Source organism: Hermetia illucens, chromosome 1, assembly GCF_905115235.1.
Source record: "Hermetia illucens chromosome 1, iHerIll2.2.curated.20191125, whole genome shotgun sequence".
In the NCBI taxonomy this organism is placed as follows: Eukaryota; Metazoa; Arthropoda; class Insecta; order Diptera; family Stratiomyidae; genus Hermetia; species Hermetia illucens.
The window spans coordinates 106,713,101-106,732,340 of record NC_051849.1 but is presented as its reverse complement, the minus strand read 5'-3'; the positions used below and the strand labels follow the sequence as shown (position 1 = coordinate 106,732,340).

General features: G+C 39.2%; 2 protein-coding genes across 10 annotated transcripts in view; one reads left to right on the top strand and one right to left on the bottom strand.

Annotated features, from left to right (window-relative positions):
• LOC119648091 (paired amphipathic helix protein Sin3a) overlaps positions 1-19,240 on the bottom strand; it is a 53,172-nt gene that overhangs the window by 10,103 nt on the left and 23,829 nt on the right. For 3 of the 7 annotated variants that reach the window (XM_038049589.1, XM_038049640.1, XM_038049597.1), the window contains exons 2-11: positions 12,213-12,617; positions 8,443-9,413; positions 7,294-8,351; positions 6,787-7,099; positions 6,578-6,721; positions 6,229-6,466; positions 4,997-5,802; positions 627-956; positions 354-560; positions 96-293 (exon numbers count right to left, since the gene is read on the bottom strand). In XM_038049589.1, the coding sequence (XP_037905517.1) occupies positions 96-293; positions 354-560; positions 627-956; positions 4,997-5,802; positions 6,229-6,466; positions 6,578-6,721; positions 6,787-7,099; positions 7,294-8,351; positions 8,443-9,413; positions 12,213-12,468 (4,521 nt within the window). In that variant the 5' untranslated portion in view covers positions 12,469-12,617. Of the gene's footprint in view, positions 1-95; positions 294-353; positions 561-626; positions 957-4,996; positions 5,803-6,228; positions 6,467-6,577; positions 6,722-6,786; positions 7,100-7,293; positions 8,352-8,442; positions 9,414-12,212; positions 12,618-17,567; positions 18,061-19,240 lie in introns of those variants that run through there. The other 4 variants (XM_038049606.1, XM_038049623.1, XM_038049616.1 and 1 more) reach the window with 4 other exon arrangements.
• LOC119648125 overlaps positions 16,642-19,240 on the top strand; it is a 51,971-nt gene continuing 49,372 nt past the window's right edge. The window contains exon 1 of one of the 3 annotated variants that reach the window (XM_038049651.1): positions 16,642-16,983. In XM_038049651.1, the coding sequence (XP_037905579.1) occupies positions 16,853-16,983 (131 nt within the window). In that variant the 5' untranslated portion in view covers positions 16,642-16,852. The remainder of the gene's footprint in view (positions 16,984-19,240) is intronic. The other 2 variants (XM_038049697.1, XM_038049707.1) reach the window with 2 other exon arrangements.

Genomic DNA, 19,240 nt, shown 5'->3' with positions numbered 1-19,240 from the left:
CAACAGCAACAAAATAACGCTAAAATAAAGTGCTTCTTTCAAGGTAAGAAAACAAATACTTCTAATAAAGAATATAAAAGAAAAATTGTACTCACCATATCGTCTTCAGGTCGTTCAGTTTTTATTTCAACCGAATCATGCGCGCTCATACGATTCGCTGCCGAACTGGTTGCTGCCGGATTGCTCAGTCTTTCCACATATTTATTCCATGTTTGAGTATTCGACACACACTTGTCGTTGTCATCCGTTTCAGTATCAAGAAGTTCAATTGTAACTCGGCAATCAATTTTGTACTGGATAAGTTTAAGGTTTGTTATTTCTCGATCAGTTGTCGTGTTTTTGCATGCACTTACTATGTACACTTTGAAGCAATTTTCGTCCTGAAGGGCTGCTTCCGCTCGCCGCTGATATGCCAATTCGGCAGCCAGTCTTTTATTCGCATTTCTACAAACGCCACCTGCACCATTTTTCCGTTGCTCTGCATGTAAAATTTCTACACACTCGAGAGCACCACGTTCAGTTACACAATGTTGTAATTGCCGCACTGCATTCGTTACCACCTGATGGGCGAATGTAAAGAGTCTTATTTAGCAAAATTCCCTCTGAATTTTCATAGTCTAACTTACCCTGTCCAAAGTGAAGGCTATATATGCATGGATGCCAAACATCTCTCGTAATGAATCCTCATAGTTATTCGAATCCATATTGCCATCAAGAACGTTTTTTAACATCTCTAAGAACGTGGGATAGTAATCTTCAACTTGTATTTCACTTTTTGGCTTCAGTCTTAATGCAGTCGCAGTACTTTCGCGACGATTTGAACGATATTTTTCTTCTTCGGCGGCAAGAATTTGTGCGCGTTCGTACATTGTGCGTAGACGTTCGCACAAGATTGCATGTAACCGAAGAAATAAGTACCAATTATTGTTTGCGAAGAACAGCGTGTAAGCCTCCTCCTGACAAAATAAATTGAATGGTTAAGTAAAATTATTGTTATCGTAAGCTTTCCAATTAAACCATTGTTTGCAAAAACCACATAATTGAAAATAATAAAACTAGCCTTATTTTGCTTCTCTTGCATTTTGCATTGGCCTACGAGGAAAATATGAATGAAATTCACATTGTATTTGTGTAAATACACCAAGGAGAATTGGGTCGGATATCCGAAGTGTAACCTAGTAACCACCTTTACAAAAGTAAGCGTTAATGTTTTGTCCATGATTTCTGGGGCCACACTTTATTTGCACGAACGAACAATTTGAATTCATGGATTACAAAGTGGTTATCGTCGACAGAGAAACATAGTTCCTGAAAGAAGGAAAGCTATATTTGACAGCATATATCTCTTGGAGCGTTATGCAGCCTCTCTTTTTTAAAAACTTTGATTGTTAGTGCAAATAACCATTCGATAAGAAACCAGTTTGTACACTTATTTCTAGGTTATAACGATCGTTAATTAGTTGAGTGAACAGAAGAAATAAAACATTCACCAATCGTTCATTGTTATATCTAGAGCCTGTTGTAGGTATGCCCATTTCTCATATGGTCGGACCCTATTTGTGATTATAATTTCAAAATTCCATAGCAGTCAAAGGATACTCATGAAAATTCGAATGCGCTCTATGTGCGTGACTTGAAAACGAATAGACGTGGCAGAGCTTCCAAACTTAGACGAATGCTTGCATTATGCGACTGTGAAGGATTCACTGAGTTACATATTGTAACTGACTCGTAACCATGAGTGTTTGAATAAATAATGAAATTATTCCACTCTTTCTATCAGTCTTCACCATCTGTAGAGATGAAATGAAATAATACAAAATACACATTCTACCGATGAGCAATACCCATCTTAATTAATCATGGAAACACAACGTGACAGCGAATCGCACCAATGGGTGGCCATACTGCCATTGATGCAATGTTTAGGAGATCCTTAATGTTTGAATAAAAACGGTTGCTGATTCCAGAGAGTGAATTTGAAACCCATGGGTTAATTGCCATCGCCACGTTTATTAATAGTCCAGCTACACTCCATATACTGTCATCCGAAAGAAACGCTGCAATATAGAAAGGAAACTAGGCTGATATCTGCTTTTCCTGAAGACATCAGATTTGCGCGTACTATGCAACGCTAATAAAAACAATCGGATCACGATTAAACTTGGCAACATTAGCAGCATCATACTGATGCAGGTCATCACTTTTGTACTCATGAAGAATGGGCGATTTTAGACTGGAAAAAGGTCAAAAGAACCACAGCAAATCATAGAATTAAACCATTTCAAAGTCTGCTCAAAAATTAACTGAACTTTTTAAATTATGCAGCAACCGATAGTTCTAGTGAGCTTCTTGAGTAACCCGGTGTACATATATTTTGAATGGATTTCGAAATATCATTTTTCAAGTGAGGATATTCTACTGTTCAATCCGATTCTCATAATGGCCGAGGTGGTTAAAGCACACTATCATATGAAATTTTCAAAAGCGGATGACGGTCAATTGAATTTAATCCTTGTCTACATTATTTCAATTGATGACACAACCGAAATCCATATCTTTATTAAGTAAAAATTTCGACATTATTTCCATGCCAGAAAGATAATCGCATTGGGATGTCAGAGTAACGGTCGCGGCTTTCATTTTGATGAACGTTCACCATGTATTTCCGCCTCAAGAGAAAACCATTAATCGCCGTTACAACGAAGTTGTTTTGCTGAAAGTTTCGCAAGAAATTACTAGTGACGAGAAAATTCCTGCACCACAATAAAACACTCGCCCATTCAGCTTTGTGAATTCAACAATTTTGTACGAAAAATTGAATGGTTGTTCTCTCTCAATCTCATTACTAATCTCGGCTGGTGGTCTATATTTTTTCTTCTCTCATTGAGAATATTAATGTATATTCGTCATAGATTCTGAAGATCTCCATAGAAACCTTTAACGACAGAATACAGACAATGGTGGAATAAGTGCATCTTTAGAGACGAAAGTGAACTTAAAAAGATTATCAACAACCGGTGCCCGGTCTAAGCCCGCCTTAATAAGGAACTCCAGACATCCGATCCGATATATGTACGTTCGTCTGAAGCAGAGCGTGGCACGTTTTCTTTTCCAACCAGCGATATTGCCCTTACAGACCTTCGGAGTTTTTGCAAAGAATCCAAGTCTGCGAAGAATAGATGAGCCCTGACAAGATCATTGTTTTGTGCAATGAGAACTTTGACCGAATAGTGAGACGTTTCGCATGAAAAAGTTTTTGTAAGCTGAAATAAGCTGTCGGCTATCAATAACTGTCCGCGGATTTCCTTGTCATAGCCAGTGTTATCTTTTTGGTACCAAAGATAACAAATTAATCACTTTGGAAAGTCCACCCACCTCAGTACGTCAGGACCTTTTTAGTAGTAAAGTATCTATTTAGCTTAGCAAAATTCTAAGTCCACTGAAGACGTACCCTTCTTGCTCACGCCGACTCCATGTACCTCCCCAATCAGTAAACCTTCACGTGGTTGAACATCTGTAGCATTTCCTTGAACTCAAGGTCCACAAACGGACATATCCTACAAAAAAATTACTTCCATTATTGCAGGAAGCTGGGAACGAAATTTCCTCCGACGTGATACAATTCCTTTCCAGTTTGATGCATCAAATTCTTTCAGTAAAAACCGATTGACGTAAAATGCAAGGTGGGAGTAGAGGGTTCCATAAAAAACAAAAATTATATAGCGTTGATGTCCGGGGAAGTGTCCTTTGTCCTTTTGTGTGACCTGTATTATGTGGGATTAAATATTTTGGATTTTTCATTGTATCCTCTCATATGTGTCTAAAGATGCGTTCTTAAACCTCCTTGCTAGTACAATTTTTCACAATGTACCAAAAATGTTGATAGTCATGTTAAAAGATACACATGGGTATGACGCAATAGTTAATTTAGAATGTAGTGCGATGTCCCTACGGATATGACACAAAGTACAACAGAGGTCAAAACCTTTTCATTTTGCCTGAACCCACGTAAAGTTAGCATTTAGTACTTTTTTGTCGGATTTTCCGATACCATAATTTCTGCGGTTCCGAAAACACTGGTCATAGCTGTTGTGGATTATAATTTTCGACCTTAGATGCGGGAACCTCTCTCAACCTTTTCAAAGTTGGCGTCTTTCATCTTTATGGTTTTCAAGCGACCACTGCTTTGATGTTGTTTTCACCTTGGTTTTTGTTGCTGACGTTTCCACCATGTATTCCGTCCTGCCAACATTAAAGTGTAGCCCGTGCTACTTGATGTGAATGAAGTTAGTTTATACATATTAAGTTGTTCTTTTATGTCCATTTCGTCAGCATAGGCCAGTAGTTGGATGGACTTCCAGAGGATAGTGCATTTCCATCAGCATCACTTTTTCGAATGCCAGGTTAAAAAAAGTGCATGACAGTATCCTCTTCTCAGATCGGTGTTGATGGCGAAAGGTCTCTAGAATGATCAAGTCTTGCATAGTCAGAATCAGCCTAGTTAGTCTTATTAATTTTTTCGGGTACTAAAAGGGATAAACACTAAGTTCTGTGAATTAACTTTTTTTAAATGTTTTCGGTTACTCTTTGAAGAGTTCTCATACTAGCTGAATTGGAGTAGAAAAAAAAATTGAGTTTCTAAATTTTTTATCTTCTACTAATGATCAAATAGGATCTATTTGTATGTGGTTCTCTCTGTGATGGACATTTGTCAATCGCTGCACAACAACAAACACATGGATGACATTTTTATTACATGTGCCACTAGAACGTAACTGATTATTCAGTTTGGAGTCGATTTCTAAATGTGACAAAAAATATGTTTTAACCCCACTTTGCATTCAGCGAGGACACAGATTTGGAGTGGATGACTGCATATTGAGATGTCGTACAATGAAAAACAAAAGGCATTATATATACACAATACTAAATAAGAAAATTGCAAGCAATGGTTTTTTTCTTGGAGAAGACCATTTGGAATCGTTATACTTACCGAATGCTTGCTGATTGCATGTAATGGTAATGCTGCAGGTTGTCCTTCATTATCGCTCTCATCCTTAATTTCAAGCTTGAGATTTGATGACTGAAGACCACTTAAACTAGACGAAGTATCACATTTAAGACCACTATTATTGCTTGCGACGGCTGCCGCATCGGCGCTACCACTACCGACAATTGCTGACGATATACTTTCACTTGCTATCACTTTACTATCACTGCTATTTGATATTTCTGTAATACAACTAAGAACATTGCCACCAACAGCACCCCCACTATTCGTAAATGACTGTGATTTACTATTCGAACCACTCGCACCGTTACCACCCATTGTCGTCGACAAAGTCGCCGCAATATTCGACGGCGATAACTTTGTAATAGCCGTCGACGATACCGGCGATATATCCTCGGAACTTTTACCACCGGTGTGCGTCCGATCAACTGAACTATCACTTTTATCACGTGATGATGGAAGCATTGCAGATGTGGCACTAAGCGTATTGGCAGACGGTGTCATTGGTGATGGGAGTGCAGATATTGTTGTTGTACCCGTTGAGAAAACTGACGATGAGACAATCGACTGGGTCGTGGCCGAGTGATTATTCGTTGTAGATAAGCCACTACAGACTCCTCCCGCAACTAGGCTGCCGTCTTCAGATTTAATTGTGGCTAGTGCACCCGTACTCGAAGTCACAGACGACGAGCTGGACGACTGTTGTACCGAATTTAGTTTTGCTTTAATGGAATCGGCGTCAGACGCGTCTACGTCCATCTCCTTGTCATCTATTGAAAATGGGAATACTTTACAACACAATGGAACGAGAAGAGAAAAAGAAAAGAAAAAACACTCGCTAAAGCATCAATTCTGTTGTTGTAAATGTCTATCAATTGCATTCTATGAATCACGTTTCTAAGCGAAGAATATTAATTGGTCAAACAAGTAAATCTTTTGCTAGTCGAAATTCCGTTCTCCAAAACAATAAAACCGACTATGAAACATCAAACAATTCATTACAGTTATAGTTGGACACGTTCCCGATTTTCAATTTCAGTTCAGAAGGAAGATCAAAACTTCGCTTTAGAAACCCTGCATTAGTTATTTGAAAGTTACAACTACAATTAAACATGCTAATCAGAAACTTTAAATGCGTATCCTATTCTAATGGACAAGTCCATAAAAATCACCAAAGCAAATCTCAATCAATACAAACTGATGTACTTTCTTACCATCTTCCCGCTCATCGTCACTTAGCGGCTGCCGAGCTGAGAAGAATAAATCGGGAATAAATTGGCGAAGAATATGTTTGATCTTGGTTTTCTCTTGTTTTTGAATGCCGGTTTGTCGCTTCACATGATGTATCAGCAGATTTGCGGCGTCATCTAGAATGGTTTTGTCTTTGTATGGTAGAACTAGGTGAGGGCCAGTGACGGGTTCACCTGAATTCTCTTCATTTTGCTCATGGCGCTGAAAACAAGAAAACATGATCAGCAAATTTCCAATAAAGTATAAAAATAATCAAACATTTCCGACATTCCGATTAACAAATTTTCTTATTCAATTCACTATCATGCTCACCTCATCATATAATGTCTCGATTTCATTGAATAGACTCTTCGAACGCAACGCTTTTATGTCATTCGGCTTAAAGTTGATCGCTTGATGATCGAGCGATTTCAAATAATACTTTTCATTTTGCTCTCGCCATTGTTTATTAAAGTTCTGCAATCCGTAAAGAAATAATGTATAATAGGAAGCACGTGTAAGCGATGAACAGCCACATTTACCTTCTGAGCTTCTCGCCACTCCTCTTCTTTGGACTTTAATCGCTTAAGAACTAGGGGAACTACAACCGCCGGAGTTTTCTTCAAGCCCTGAATTATGTCATTCGACTTGTCACCATAGATTCGACGCAGGGCACGTTGATGTATCGTTTGCGATGTGCCACCAAGGTAGTCATCCAACCGGAATCGCGAAACGTCTTCTTGTGACATGCGGGACATCTGCTTCTGAACTCCCTCTAGCACTCTTATTGTATCGCTGTTCGTCTCGATTACTACGTCTAGTTCGAAGCGTTCGTCCTCACACCTGTGAATTTTTCTTTGTTATATTGTTTAGGAAATTACTTTTTAGTAAAATATTAAAAGAACAAATAACATAACTAAAGAATTTGCAAAAAGGAATTTAAAAGTTCCCATATACGAAAAACGTTAGAATTGACGGTGAGCAAAAGTTCCGCCGAATATTACCGAGTTAAAATTAAAACAAACAGAATCATCAAAAACGATAATTACCTGTAAATAATCTCCTCAAACTGGGTCTTTCGTGACGTTACAAAAGTCGAGTCTTCACTTGCCCAGGTTGGGAATGAAACCCACGTATCATTCAGAGCTTCTCTCACTTCACGTGGCAGTGCGGCACGGCCCGAGCATTTCTTTGGCTCGGATGTTTTTGGCAAGGCACAGTAGCTGGCACCCAGTCGTTTACATGATGACAAATCAATTTCCTGTGCCAGCTCCCCAGCTTGAGACCGATCGGACCGTTGAGCTGTACCAAGTGGAATTCCTTCTGGAACGGTGGCTGGCCCCAGAAAATCTTGAAACCAGCGATGAAGCTCTGGGAATTTACTGAGGAATGGTGAAACTAACCCCAACAACTCGGATTTCGAAATTACTTCCTGATTGAATAGTACCAGACATCGGAGAAAGTTATCATAAACTTCCGGGCTTCGTAGCGCTTTTCGAACTTTATCAAAAAATGCCGCATCGGCGAGAGTCCCATATTTAGATGCTTCAGCTACCGTAACATCTCGGCTGATTGGTTTATAACGCTTAGCCGGAGGGCCTAGATCACGATCTTCTGGCCTTCGCGGGATATGACCGACTGGTATTGAGCTGTAGCACGGCGATTTCTTAGCCCCTGAACTGTTATGGCCGAATTTCTGATTGATATGGTTCCGATCTTTTTCTCTTGAAATATTGTAGTCTTTTTCGTAATGATCGCGCTCCGGACGTGCCAAATTGTTTTGCGAGTTATTGTAGTTTTTCAAGCCACCACTCATTCCATGTGGGACTGTTCCGACTGCATTGCTACCAGAAATGTTCTTGTGATCATTGTGCGTTTTATTCATGTATTGAGCGGAATGATTGGTTGCGTCTGGCAGGAATTGACCAAATTCTCGCAAGAGATCATCTTGTTTATCGAAAAGTTTTGCTACTTGCGTATAAACTTCAGCTTCCGTCAACTGCTTACCACCACCAGGCCCATCTTTTATTCCTTTCTGATCCTTTTGATAGGCGTGAAGAATTTCCAAGAAGCGCTTGTATTTTTCAGGTTGGGTTTGAAAACGATTCTAAAATGGAAACAATTGGATGCGAATGTAATACAGGCGATTGCTAAGTTACAACATAAATTTATAGTAACACATGAAAGAAAATGATTACCTTAATTTTATTAACATATGAAATGGCATGATTGAATTCCACAGGTTGATTTTGTTGTGCACCGGACTCTCCTTGCATTATGGATTGATGAGCTTGTGAAATGTGATGTAAGTTATGGCCTTGACTGTTCAAATCGTTTGTCGGAGCTGATGATGGTGTGAGCGGCCCTACCATATTAGCCATCGGCTGTGCTAAACTTCGTTCTCTATCACGGGAAAAATTCTGAGGCGCCACTGGGGCCGGAATTTGTCCAGATGGTGACTGTTGCGGTGGTGGCAACGAACTGTGTTGTGGTGGCGGTATGCCACCAGCACTGATTGTACCACTTCCTGCTGGAACGCCTGAATGTGCCATCAAATTTACTGCATTTGATGGAACTTGATGCACAACCGATCCGGCACTGGGTTTATGAGCCGGACTTGCCGGCGGCAGACATTGAACCGTTCCCCCTCCCGGAGGCATCGAGACAACAGGGAACTGTATTCCCTCTTCGTTCGATTGAATCTCAATTTTATATCCGGGTGGAAGAAACATATTGAAGCCAAAGATCAGTTCAGGATGACCTTGGAATAAATTCGAAACCCGTTGAATAACTCCAGGAGTATCGATTGTCTGAGACTTGAACTCTTTCATTATGTCAAGAAAATTGTTGTATATTTGCGGTTGATCAGCGTATTGATACTTCACTTGATCTAGATAACTTAACGCATCTTCAACTTTTAAACGGGTTGGCGGAGCTCCGGTGCCAGGCTGCGCAACGGGCGCACCAACCTGTGGATTCATATTTGCATTGCCGCCCATGCCACTGGCAGGGGATGATTTATGTCGTATTGTGTTTGCAGGATTCATTACTGGATTGGCCGCATGAAGAGGGCCTACTCCGCTATTCGCTGTTATATCTCCGCCACCGCCGCCTTGAATTTGACCACTTGATTTTGTAATGTTTCCAACTATGGATGGAGGATTGTGAGCTGAAAAATATAAGAAAAGTAGTAATTTTTGTTTTAGGTACACTCAACAATCAGCTTTTGCTACCGAATATATAGTATACTAAGTATAACTGCGAAAAAATTGGAAATGACCGCAATTCGAAAATCGAAAACTATGCCGTGTTATCTAACGGAAAGTTACACAATTTCAAATTATTTCACTCTGTCGGGGTTATTGATTACGGCTTTCATATTGTTTTTCATGCAATCTGTTTGATATCAAGCAATAGTATAAGTATTTTTCTCAATGAATAGAGAAGTTATACTGCAAGCAAGCGACGGAGCCGTGGATACATGTTGATAACCTTCCCGATGACTGGGAATCCTTCCAAATCTATTGATCTTCTCTCAACTTCAAGCAAGTAAAGCAGTTCATAATATAAATTAAGGCAACTGACGCAGACAACTATATTGATATTAACAATCAAGATCGTAACCGATCATCAGATGATGCTAAATAATGGTAAAACGCCGGCATTCAGAATTTCATTTATTAACATTACGTTCTGAAGCCTTAAAGGTAGATGGTGAGTGCAATAACAAAGAATATAACAGTATTTTAATTTCAAAAGGTGCATTCGATGTCGTTTTTTCAACGCGAATTTTGCTTAGCCGCAGTGCAGTCTAGGAAGTTCTCTTCAATCCTCGGTGTTTTGTAAATACTTCGGAAAAATTAATTCTTAAAAATTATTTCAGGTTAAAAACTAACTTCCTAGACGAAGTGGAAAAAATCCAGATCACGATTTTAAAAGAAACTGGACTTTCAAATTGGTAAATTTGTCGTCGAATAGATCGGAGGAAGTGATAAAAAATTCCTTAAATTAAGTGAGAAGTACGGCATTGCCACTTCCAATTTGTAGGAAGATGAAGATACGCCACCAACAATCAATATTTTCAAGGAAAAAGCCACTAAAAGTACATTAAGCATGTAAAAATTGCAACTTTCAACTAGAAAGCATCGAGTGCAATAGATTCCAAGCGATGATTCTGACAGTTTAGTGAAGCTACACAGGCAAATTTCAAAATACGTTTAATAGCAATGATATCATCATCAACGGCGTAACAACCGGTATCCAGTCTAGGCTTGCCAATAGCAATGATATATCGACCTAAATTAGTTATAAGTTTTGAGGAACAGGAAAAAGGTATTATAGTTTTGATATTGGAATGCGATCCAGCACAGCTAACGATTCACAACTACATGCTATTGTAAACAATGAAGAAGAAAAGAAATTTGAATAAAAATAACCAATTGCTATGGTTTGCTTTACAGAATTTAATGCATTTAAGTCGATCTCTCTGCCATATAGCCATAATTCTGAAACAATATGAGATAATATTCATCCTTAACAACGTTAATTTCTGAACTGTTACATTTTTGAAAAGTATAGTTTCCTCAACTTCTCTTTCTTTCTTCCTGAGTGTATGAGTCACAAATTGACTCTGGGTAATAGGACAGCGTTTCCGCTCCTTTCTTTGCTAGCTCAATGACTTTTTTTTTACCTTCTATCCTATGTTGGCCCGGGCACCGGAGATCTGGATCTTGAGGGCAATAACGCACAATTTATCAAGACATCCCTATAACATATTGGAGTTCACTTGACTGGATTTTATAGTAATAATAATCGTCGGCGCAACAATCCAATTGGATCAGGGCCTTGAAGGGTGTTAGAGCACTTCATTCAAGACCGTAATCGTACACTACAGGATTACAGCACCCTGTAGGAGACAATGTTACAGAATTACGCTCGCCCGAGATTATTACTTTGATTTGACTCAGGTACTCATTCACAGCTGAGTCGACTGGTATCCGATGTCAAATCACGATACAAATTCCCCTGCCATCAGTGAGATTCGAACCGCGGCCTTCCGTACGACAGTCACTAAGCTATCCGGACTGGATTTTGGTGCACTGTTATCGGCTAATTGAAATTTCATACACATGAAGATCGATATGCGTGTAAGCAGCAAAGTGGGTTTCAAAAGAGTTAGCAATACAAGCAACGAACGAGAAGTTGAACCTCTAGTGACAAGATTTTTCATTTCATGGAGCTAGTGCAGAACATGGGATGGAATCGCTCCAATTAATCTATCACAAAAAAGTCCAAATCAAAGTATAAGTAGGCTTTGATGATCGTTGTGTGTGTGCAATGAAGGATAGATAAAGTCCCAACATGTCTTGAAGGGCGTATGACTAGTACGGAAGCCACGCAAACGATGAGACGATTTACAAACTGATCCTAAGACTTATGAAGACTGGAAGCAATATATATAAAAGTATCATTTTTTCCCTCACAATGCTAAGATTACATTTCACGATGACTAACTCTAAAAGATGAATTGGACAGTATAACAGGAAAAAGATGCCCCGTCTACCACCACCGATTCCACTTTTGGAGACATGAGTTCCTTGAAACACATTAGTGGTTGTATGACGGCGGGAGTATACCTATGTAGAAAATGTTAACAATATCCAAACTTGATAAAAAGAAACAATTCCAAACTTAGTATACCTAAGTCCAAATTCATTTGAAACGGCATTTTGCTGTCATTGTTGATGTTGTCGAAGTAGAATATATAAACCATATAAGACAGCCATTCGTAGGACGCTCTAATCATAAAATTTTGTTTGAAAAATGGTCTTGCCTTATCAGCATTGCAATATATGTCAATAATTCAAAAATCTACATAACCAGGAGAAAATATCAAGGATACCATTTTTAATTGACCCCATAGAAGTAAACGAATTGTAAATGCAATAATATCAAGTTTAAAACTTACTTGTTGAATATTGAACAGTTGATGCTTGCACTGACAAACTTGCATTGCCTACAGTTGGTCCGTCGTTGATATTGCCACCAGTTTTCAAGACTCCTGAAGCTGGTGCCGATGTTAGCTGATATTGTATTGTAGCTCCACCCGCATGTTGTGATGTTAATAACCGATGATGCGTCGGTGGACCACCTCCTCCACCAGCACCAGCTGGCCGAGAACCAAACTGCACTTCTTCCACCCGTGTCCGCTTCATCATTCCCATAAATATATTGATCGATCTACTTTTTTACGATGACCGTATCTACTGATGATGTTGATGTTTATTGAAGACATAAAATCTACCAGAAAATTACATTGGTGTCTTTCACTATGTTTTCCCTTGTGAATGACTCAAACGATGCAATTGTATGGCTAAAATTAGAAAGAAAATGATAATATTGTTAGAAATGGGAAGTTACTAAATGAACTGTGTATTCACTTTTAGTTTTCTTGTCAATAATCTCGTGATTGTTTAAAGGATTTAACCGTAAATTCTAATTAATTCCCGTTTTATCCTTTATTTTCGAATTAAAGAAGGAAAATTATTCCATTTTTTTTAATAATCAAACGGCTAAGCGACAATACTCAATAGCTTAAAAAAATTGTCCACTTTTTTTATTTTGTGTAAAACAAAAACTTATCAGTAGCTCGCGTACGAACGCAATTAACGTGTTGACATCCCTCGTCCATTTCCCCACCCGCGCGTCATACCGAATCGACATTTCGCCCTATCTGTGCTATTATGTACACGTTATCAAAAAAATAAAAAACTTTATTGTTGACAAATATGAAGGTACCTATTGCAGAAAAAAGTCCCAAATTTACAGACGACAAACCTCGGCTCGATGACGCATACTTCACGCATATGTTTAGCCCAATGAAAGAAAGTCTTAATTTTATTCCAGGAACGGCAATATAAGGCATAATTCAGGACATGATACTAGAAAGTTTGGTGTTAACATAGCTAATATTAACACTCTGACATCCTTACTGCACCCTAAGGCACAATGTTAAATCAAATTCATTAGTCTGACATACCAAAGCCATACACAATATATTAAACAATCACCAGGACTAGTGAGGGAATAACTCAGCTTTAAAAATATTTGTTGAGATTTGTTATTTAGCAAAAATATTGGCGCGATAATAGACAAGAAAATGGTGATCCTCGTTTTTTCCCTGTCCCTTCGACTTCTACGAATAGAGCCCGATGTAGATGTTGTGTACTATATAAATGAAGTTCAATTTGAAAGACTTCTAGCATGAAAGCAAAGTTGCAGAATTTCAGGGTACCCAACGAGTTTTCATTTTAGCACGTGAAAAGGCTTTCCTGTTGATTGTCTTTTTGATTCGCATCTGGTCATTGAAATGATGAATCTCAGTCTTATACCATTAGACATTATTTTTCTGAAGAACCTAATCCCATTTGGTTTTGACTTGCAGCTATCAACAGACTTTCACCAAGCTAGATTTAATATAATGATTCTATCATATCTACGTCCAAGTTTTTGGTGTGACAAAACAACTTTTAGGATACATTACTACACGTTCTGACAGAATACCTCTGGTTCGCTTCAACTATACCAGGTCATTTTTGAAAAGTAATTTGACAATCAATCTCTTCGCTCGCCTAGACCCTCTCTGTTTTCCACGATAACGTCTGTTTCCTCATATATGTTGGCTCATCTGCTGGCACAAGCCTTTATTATCACACCAAAATCTTTTTCTAGCTCTCTGGTCAAGGTCATCAATAATTCGATCTTTCATCAAGAAGTATGCCCCGAATTCGAATGGATACCATTCGTGTTTAGTTCTATAACAGCAACACTTAAAAGAAATCGTACTAAACATTGGTTTTCATACTTTTAATATGCATCCCCTAGTCGCACAGATATAAACAGAGAGCATGGCATTTTCGGAAACTATAAGGTTATTGCACATGAAATGACCGATTCGGTACTAAAATTTGAAATGACTGTAAAGCTTACAAAAATTTATTTAATTAGTCAAAATAGGTGCCAGTCGATTCAAAAACTTCTCCCAGTGAAATGAAAGAGCATGTATGCCATTTTCGTAGAAGTCCTATTTTCGGGTGTTGATAAACTCGTCGAAGGCAATTTTGATGGTGTCTTCATTCCTAAATTGTGTTTCCATCAAAAAATGATCCAAATGCTTAAAAAGTGATAGTCGGTTGGCGAAAGGTCCGGTGAATATGGTGGATGGGGCAGTCTCATACTGCAATTCGTTCAACTTTTGAACCGTTGTTCTGGATACATGAGGTCGTACATTGTCGTGAAGAAGTATCACACCATCTCTGTTGACTAATCTCGGCCGTTGAATAATCAATTCTTGGTGCATTGCCTCGAGTTGGGCACAGAATTTCTGTGCATTTGTCGTTTCTCCAGGTTCCAAAAAAGAATAGTGGATAACTCCAACTGTAGACCACCAAACAGTCACCATTACCTTCCTCAGATGGGGACTCGGTTTCGGCATATGCTTCGGTGGCCCAACACCATCTAGCCATTGTGCTGATCGGCGACGATTGTCATATAATAATCCACTATTCATCACATGTCACTATTCTGTGCAAAAAGGGATCGCTTTTGTTGCGAGAGTAAAGAACTGTAAATTTCCATTCGAAGCGCCGTGTTTTGCTAAGTAAGGGCATACGGAACCCATTTGTCGAGTTTTTCATCTTACCAAGTTGTAGCAACTGCCGAATAGTGTACGTCCAGTTTCTCTGTAATCTCTCTCACAGAATGACATGTGTCGGATTCGGCTAACAAACGCAGCTCGGCAATCGATGGTCCTGGATGTCCACGTCGCCCAATTTGAAGGTTTACGTCGCCTGACTGGAATTTTTCGAACCACCGCTGTGCTTACCGTATCAGCTCCAAATAGGCTGTTGAAATTCCTGGTCGCCCCTGCTGCTTTATGACCGAATTTGAACTCATACAGGAAAAGTATACGTTCTTGGCTCTTTTCCATCCTTTTTAAGGTTTTGTGTAACACAAAACCTTATTAAAATCGGTTTACCGTCTGTCTGTCTGTCTGTCCGTCACACGCATTTTTCTCGGAGACGGTTATAGCGATTGACACCAAATTTGGTAGAAAGGTGGGAACTGTGAACGCTCACACATACAGTGAGTTACATCCTTTTACGTTGAATTTAAGGGGGGGTCCCCATACATGCAAAAGGGGGGTGTAAATTTTTTTTTCATCAAATATAGTCATGTGGGGTATCAAATTAAAGGTCACGATTAGTACTTTTCGAAGCCGGTCTTAGTTTTGACATTTCTTGGAAACGTGGGGAGTGCGGGGGGTTGAAATTGATCATTTCTTTAAGGGGGCCATTCTCAGAAACTACCAAACCGAAAAATCTGAAAAAAATCAGGAGGCTGCCACTATATGGTGCCTTGGCTCCGAAATACCTTTCATACCGATATCTGTTCAAATAAAGTTAATAATAGTATATTACTATAATTTTTTGTAATTGCCTGGAAACCCTCCTTAAATTCATCCTAGCGGCACGAAATTCTGCAGTGATGTAGGCCATAACGTAGAGCATGATCGTACCAAGTTTGGTGGAAATCGCACTATAACTAACAAATTTATAATACCTCAAATTTGTTGCTTCTTTGAAAATTGAAGACTATGAATGTCAATATCACCCGAAAGTGGATACTCTCACATAATATATGGATATATTACGTGCTACGTACTAAGAAATGCACAAAACCTTTCGTACCTGAAGCGTCCAGCTTTCGGTTTCCCGACTTGTTCCTTTTTATTCACTGTTATCACAACGATGGTCAAATTGAAATGACTCCTTGACTAAATGTAGGAGTATTTATACTTCATTATCCGACACCAACAGCGCGGAATGTCAATTTTAAATATTAATTAAGCGCAGTTGCAGTCGAAATAATGGTCGATTTGGAAGCTGAATTAGAATTTCAAAAGTCTATCCCGCAATTCCCGTGGTCTATATTTACTAATTCATTTCGCAGTTGTCTTGAACTTTTAAAAATATTATTTCTGTTGTAAACAATGAACCAATTACGCAGCCAGGGTATCATTTTGGGGCATTTTGTCCAAGCTCAGATACATTTTTGCACACGGTAATAATGCTATTAGGCTTTTTTGTCGTTTTCCTTACATCACGTACTTTGTGCATCAAACGTCTTGTCTTCAGCGATGGAATTACATTTTACAGACAAGCCATCTTCATTGCACTCAGCGCATTTGTTGCAATCTTCTCTACCCCAGTCCTGTCAGCTTCGGTATCACTGTGTCACCCGTGACCCCTAATAAAAGTGGTTAATGATAAGAGTTGTTGCGATGACGAGAAATTTATTTCAACATGTTCTCGCTTATCATTCAGTTTGCATGGGATCATGCAGCCGCCAAAACACAACATCGCATGCTCTCACACTCAAAACTTTTCCATCAAAACTGTTTTGGACTTCATAGATTTGGGTGACCAGTTCCGCAGCCGAAAAACTTGAAATTCTTTTGCGACTGTTGGGAGAAAGTGAAATATTGGTGATAGCATTCCCGTTTTTAACAATTCACGTTTATATAAAAAACCCAAACGATTAAGTGAAATGTTTGTAGGGGGGTGGGTGATAGGTTCTCGTATGGGATGTGGACTTGAATTGTTGAAGAATCAGGAATACTATCATCGAATTGGAGCATCCTTTCACGTTGGAGAATTGAGAGAACAGTCATGCAAGAGGTGAGTGATGGAAGTCTATTTTCGGAGGGAATATTTTGCAGAGGCATCCGCGTTGCGGCAAATTTTAAGCCTAAGAAAGTTAAAATCTCTATGCAGATTATTCATCATGTTTGAGGAGGCATGATTAAACATGACGAAACTCGCTTGTAGTACACGAGGAGATACTGAATCGAAGTGTATACAGAGTGTGCGGAGTGGAGCGCGCCCCACACTGAGCTCAGTAGAGCATACTGGCGGCTTGCTACAGCTAACCCCATCGTCTTCGCGTTCTCATTGCTCGTGAAAAGCAGCCACGGGATATTTTCTTCAATTTAACGCTCATGCTAGTGGCGAGCTCGCAGCATGTATGGCGGATGAACACAAAGTGGGCGATTATTCCAATCCAGCACGAGAAAAAAATATACACAATTTACCAACACACTAACAATTAGTGAAGCTTGGGCGGGGGGAAGAAAATCTTGGGGAGTGATTTCTTTGTGCGCGCAAAATTTCATTACTTGAATCTCTGACGAAGGCACCATGCATCATGCTGTATATGTTATTCTCGATATATGAAAGGAATCAAGGCAAGATGTTGTCTTTACCTGATAGGATATCGAGTTGTTGGGCCACTTTCTGAATTCATAATAATTCCGGTGCTATCGAGGTTGGGTAACATTTCGCCACTGTTAATCCCGAACAAATCAGTTTTTGGTTGAGTCCGCAGACCTTATTTCATAATTCAACGTGCACTTTTCGAACACTGGACGGTAATTTTCAAGCTACGAGATAAGTTCACTGTTTGCGGTGAGAAATTGGGCGATTTTCCGAACTGCTCAAAAAGCGCGCCAAAGATACCACTCGCACCACACCACACAGTTTACCTTCCAAAACACTTTGCTTTCATTAATTCGCTACTCAAGCACAATTCTGATACAATAATAGTAAACACGGACACAGGAATTTCAGTAGATTTCGGGGAAAATTAAACTAATCTTTCTTACTAAACTTTTCACTAGAAAATATCTATTTTACGACGAACTACGAAATTTCCACGTCCGGAGACATCAATATTCGCAAACTGTTATACGAGGGAACAATTTTTGTACTTGGGGATTGGCCCCCACAGTCCAATCGTAGCGAACGACAAAACACGAGAAAAGTCTCTTCTTCGTCAATGTGTATGATGGTGAATGTTCAATGGCTATGTGTGCAGCAAACGTTGGGGATTCGTCGCACTCGCGTTTTAGATAGGAAATATCGCTTGGTGAAAAATATATACACTACTAGTCACAAGTAGCGGGACAAGAAATTAATTTGATCGGCCTTTTTCCCAGTATGGAAGTAGCAATTACGGAAATTTCATTTTTCATGGCGCTTAAGGGGTTATATTTGTTTGAACAATTTTTCCCCCATTTTAAAGATTTTTTGTCAAACGAAATCTCATTCTATGTACTGTCACACGCACTTTTTCCCAAATCATCTACACGTTCCTCACATGGGGCAACACAGAACCTTTTATACCTGAAGAGCCTAACTTCCGATTTCCGAATATAACAAGTCGGGAAACCGGAAGCTGGACGCTTCAGGTACGAAAGGTTTTGTGTATTTCTTAGTAAGTAGCACGTAATATATCCATATATTATGTGAGAGGATCCACTTTCGGTTGATAGTGACATTCATAGTCTTCAATTTTCAAGGAAGCAACAAATTTGAGGTATTATGACTTTGTTAGTAATAGTGCGATTTCCACCAAACTTGGTAAGATCATGCTCTATATTATAGCCTATATTACTGTAAAATTTCATGGTACTAGGATGAACTTAAGGAGGGTTTCTAACCAATTACAAAAAATTGTAGTAATATACTATTATTAACTTTATTTATACAGATATCGGCACGGAAGATATTTCGGAGCCCAGGCACCATATAGTGGCAGCCTCCTGATTTTTTTCAGATTTTTCGGTTTGGTAGTTTCTGAGAATGGCCCCCTTAAAGAAGTGATCACTTTCAACTCCCTGCGCTCCCCACCCTTCCAACGAATGTCAAAACTAAGATTGGTTTTGAAAAGTACTAATCGAGACCTTTAATTTGATACCCCACATGACTATATTTGATGAAAAAAAATTTTACACCCCCCTTTTGCATGTATCGGGACCCCCCCCCCCCCCCCTTAATTCGACGTAAAAGGATGTAATTCACTGTATACGTGAGCGTTCACAGTTCCCACCTTTCTACCAAATTTGGTGTCAATCGCTATAACCGTCTCCGAGAAAAA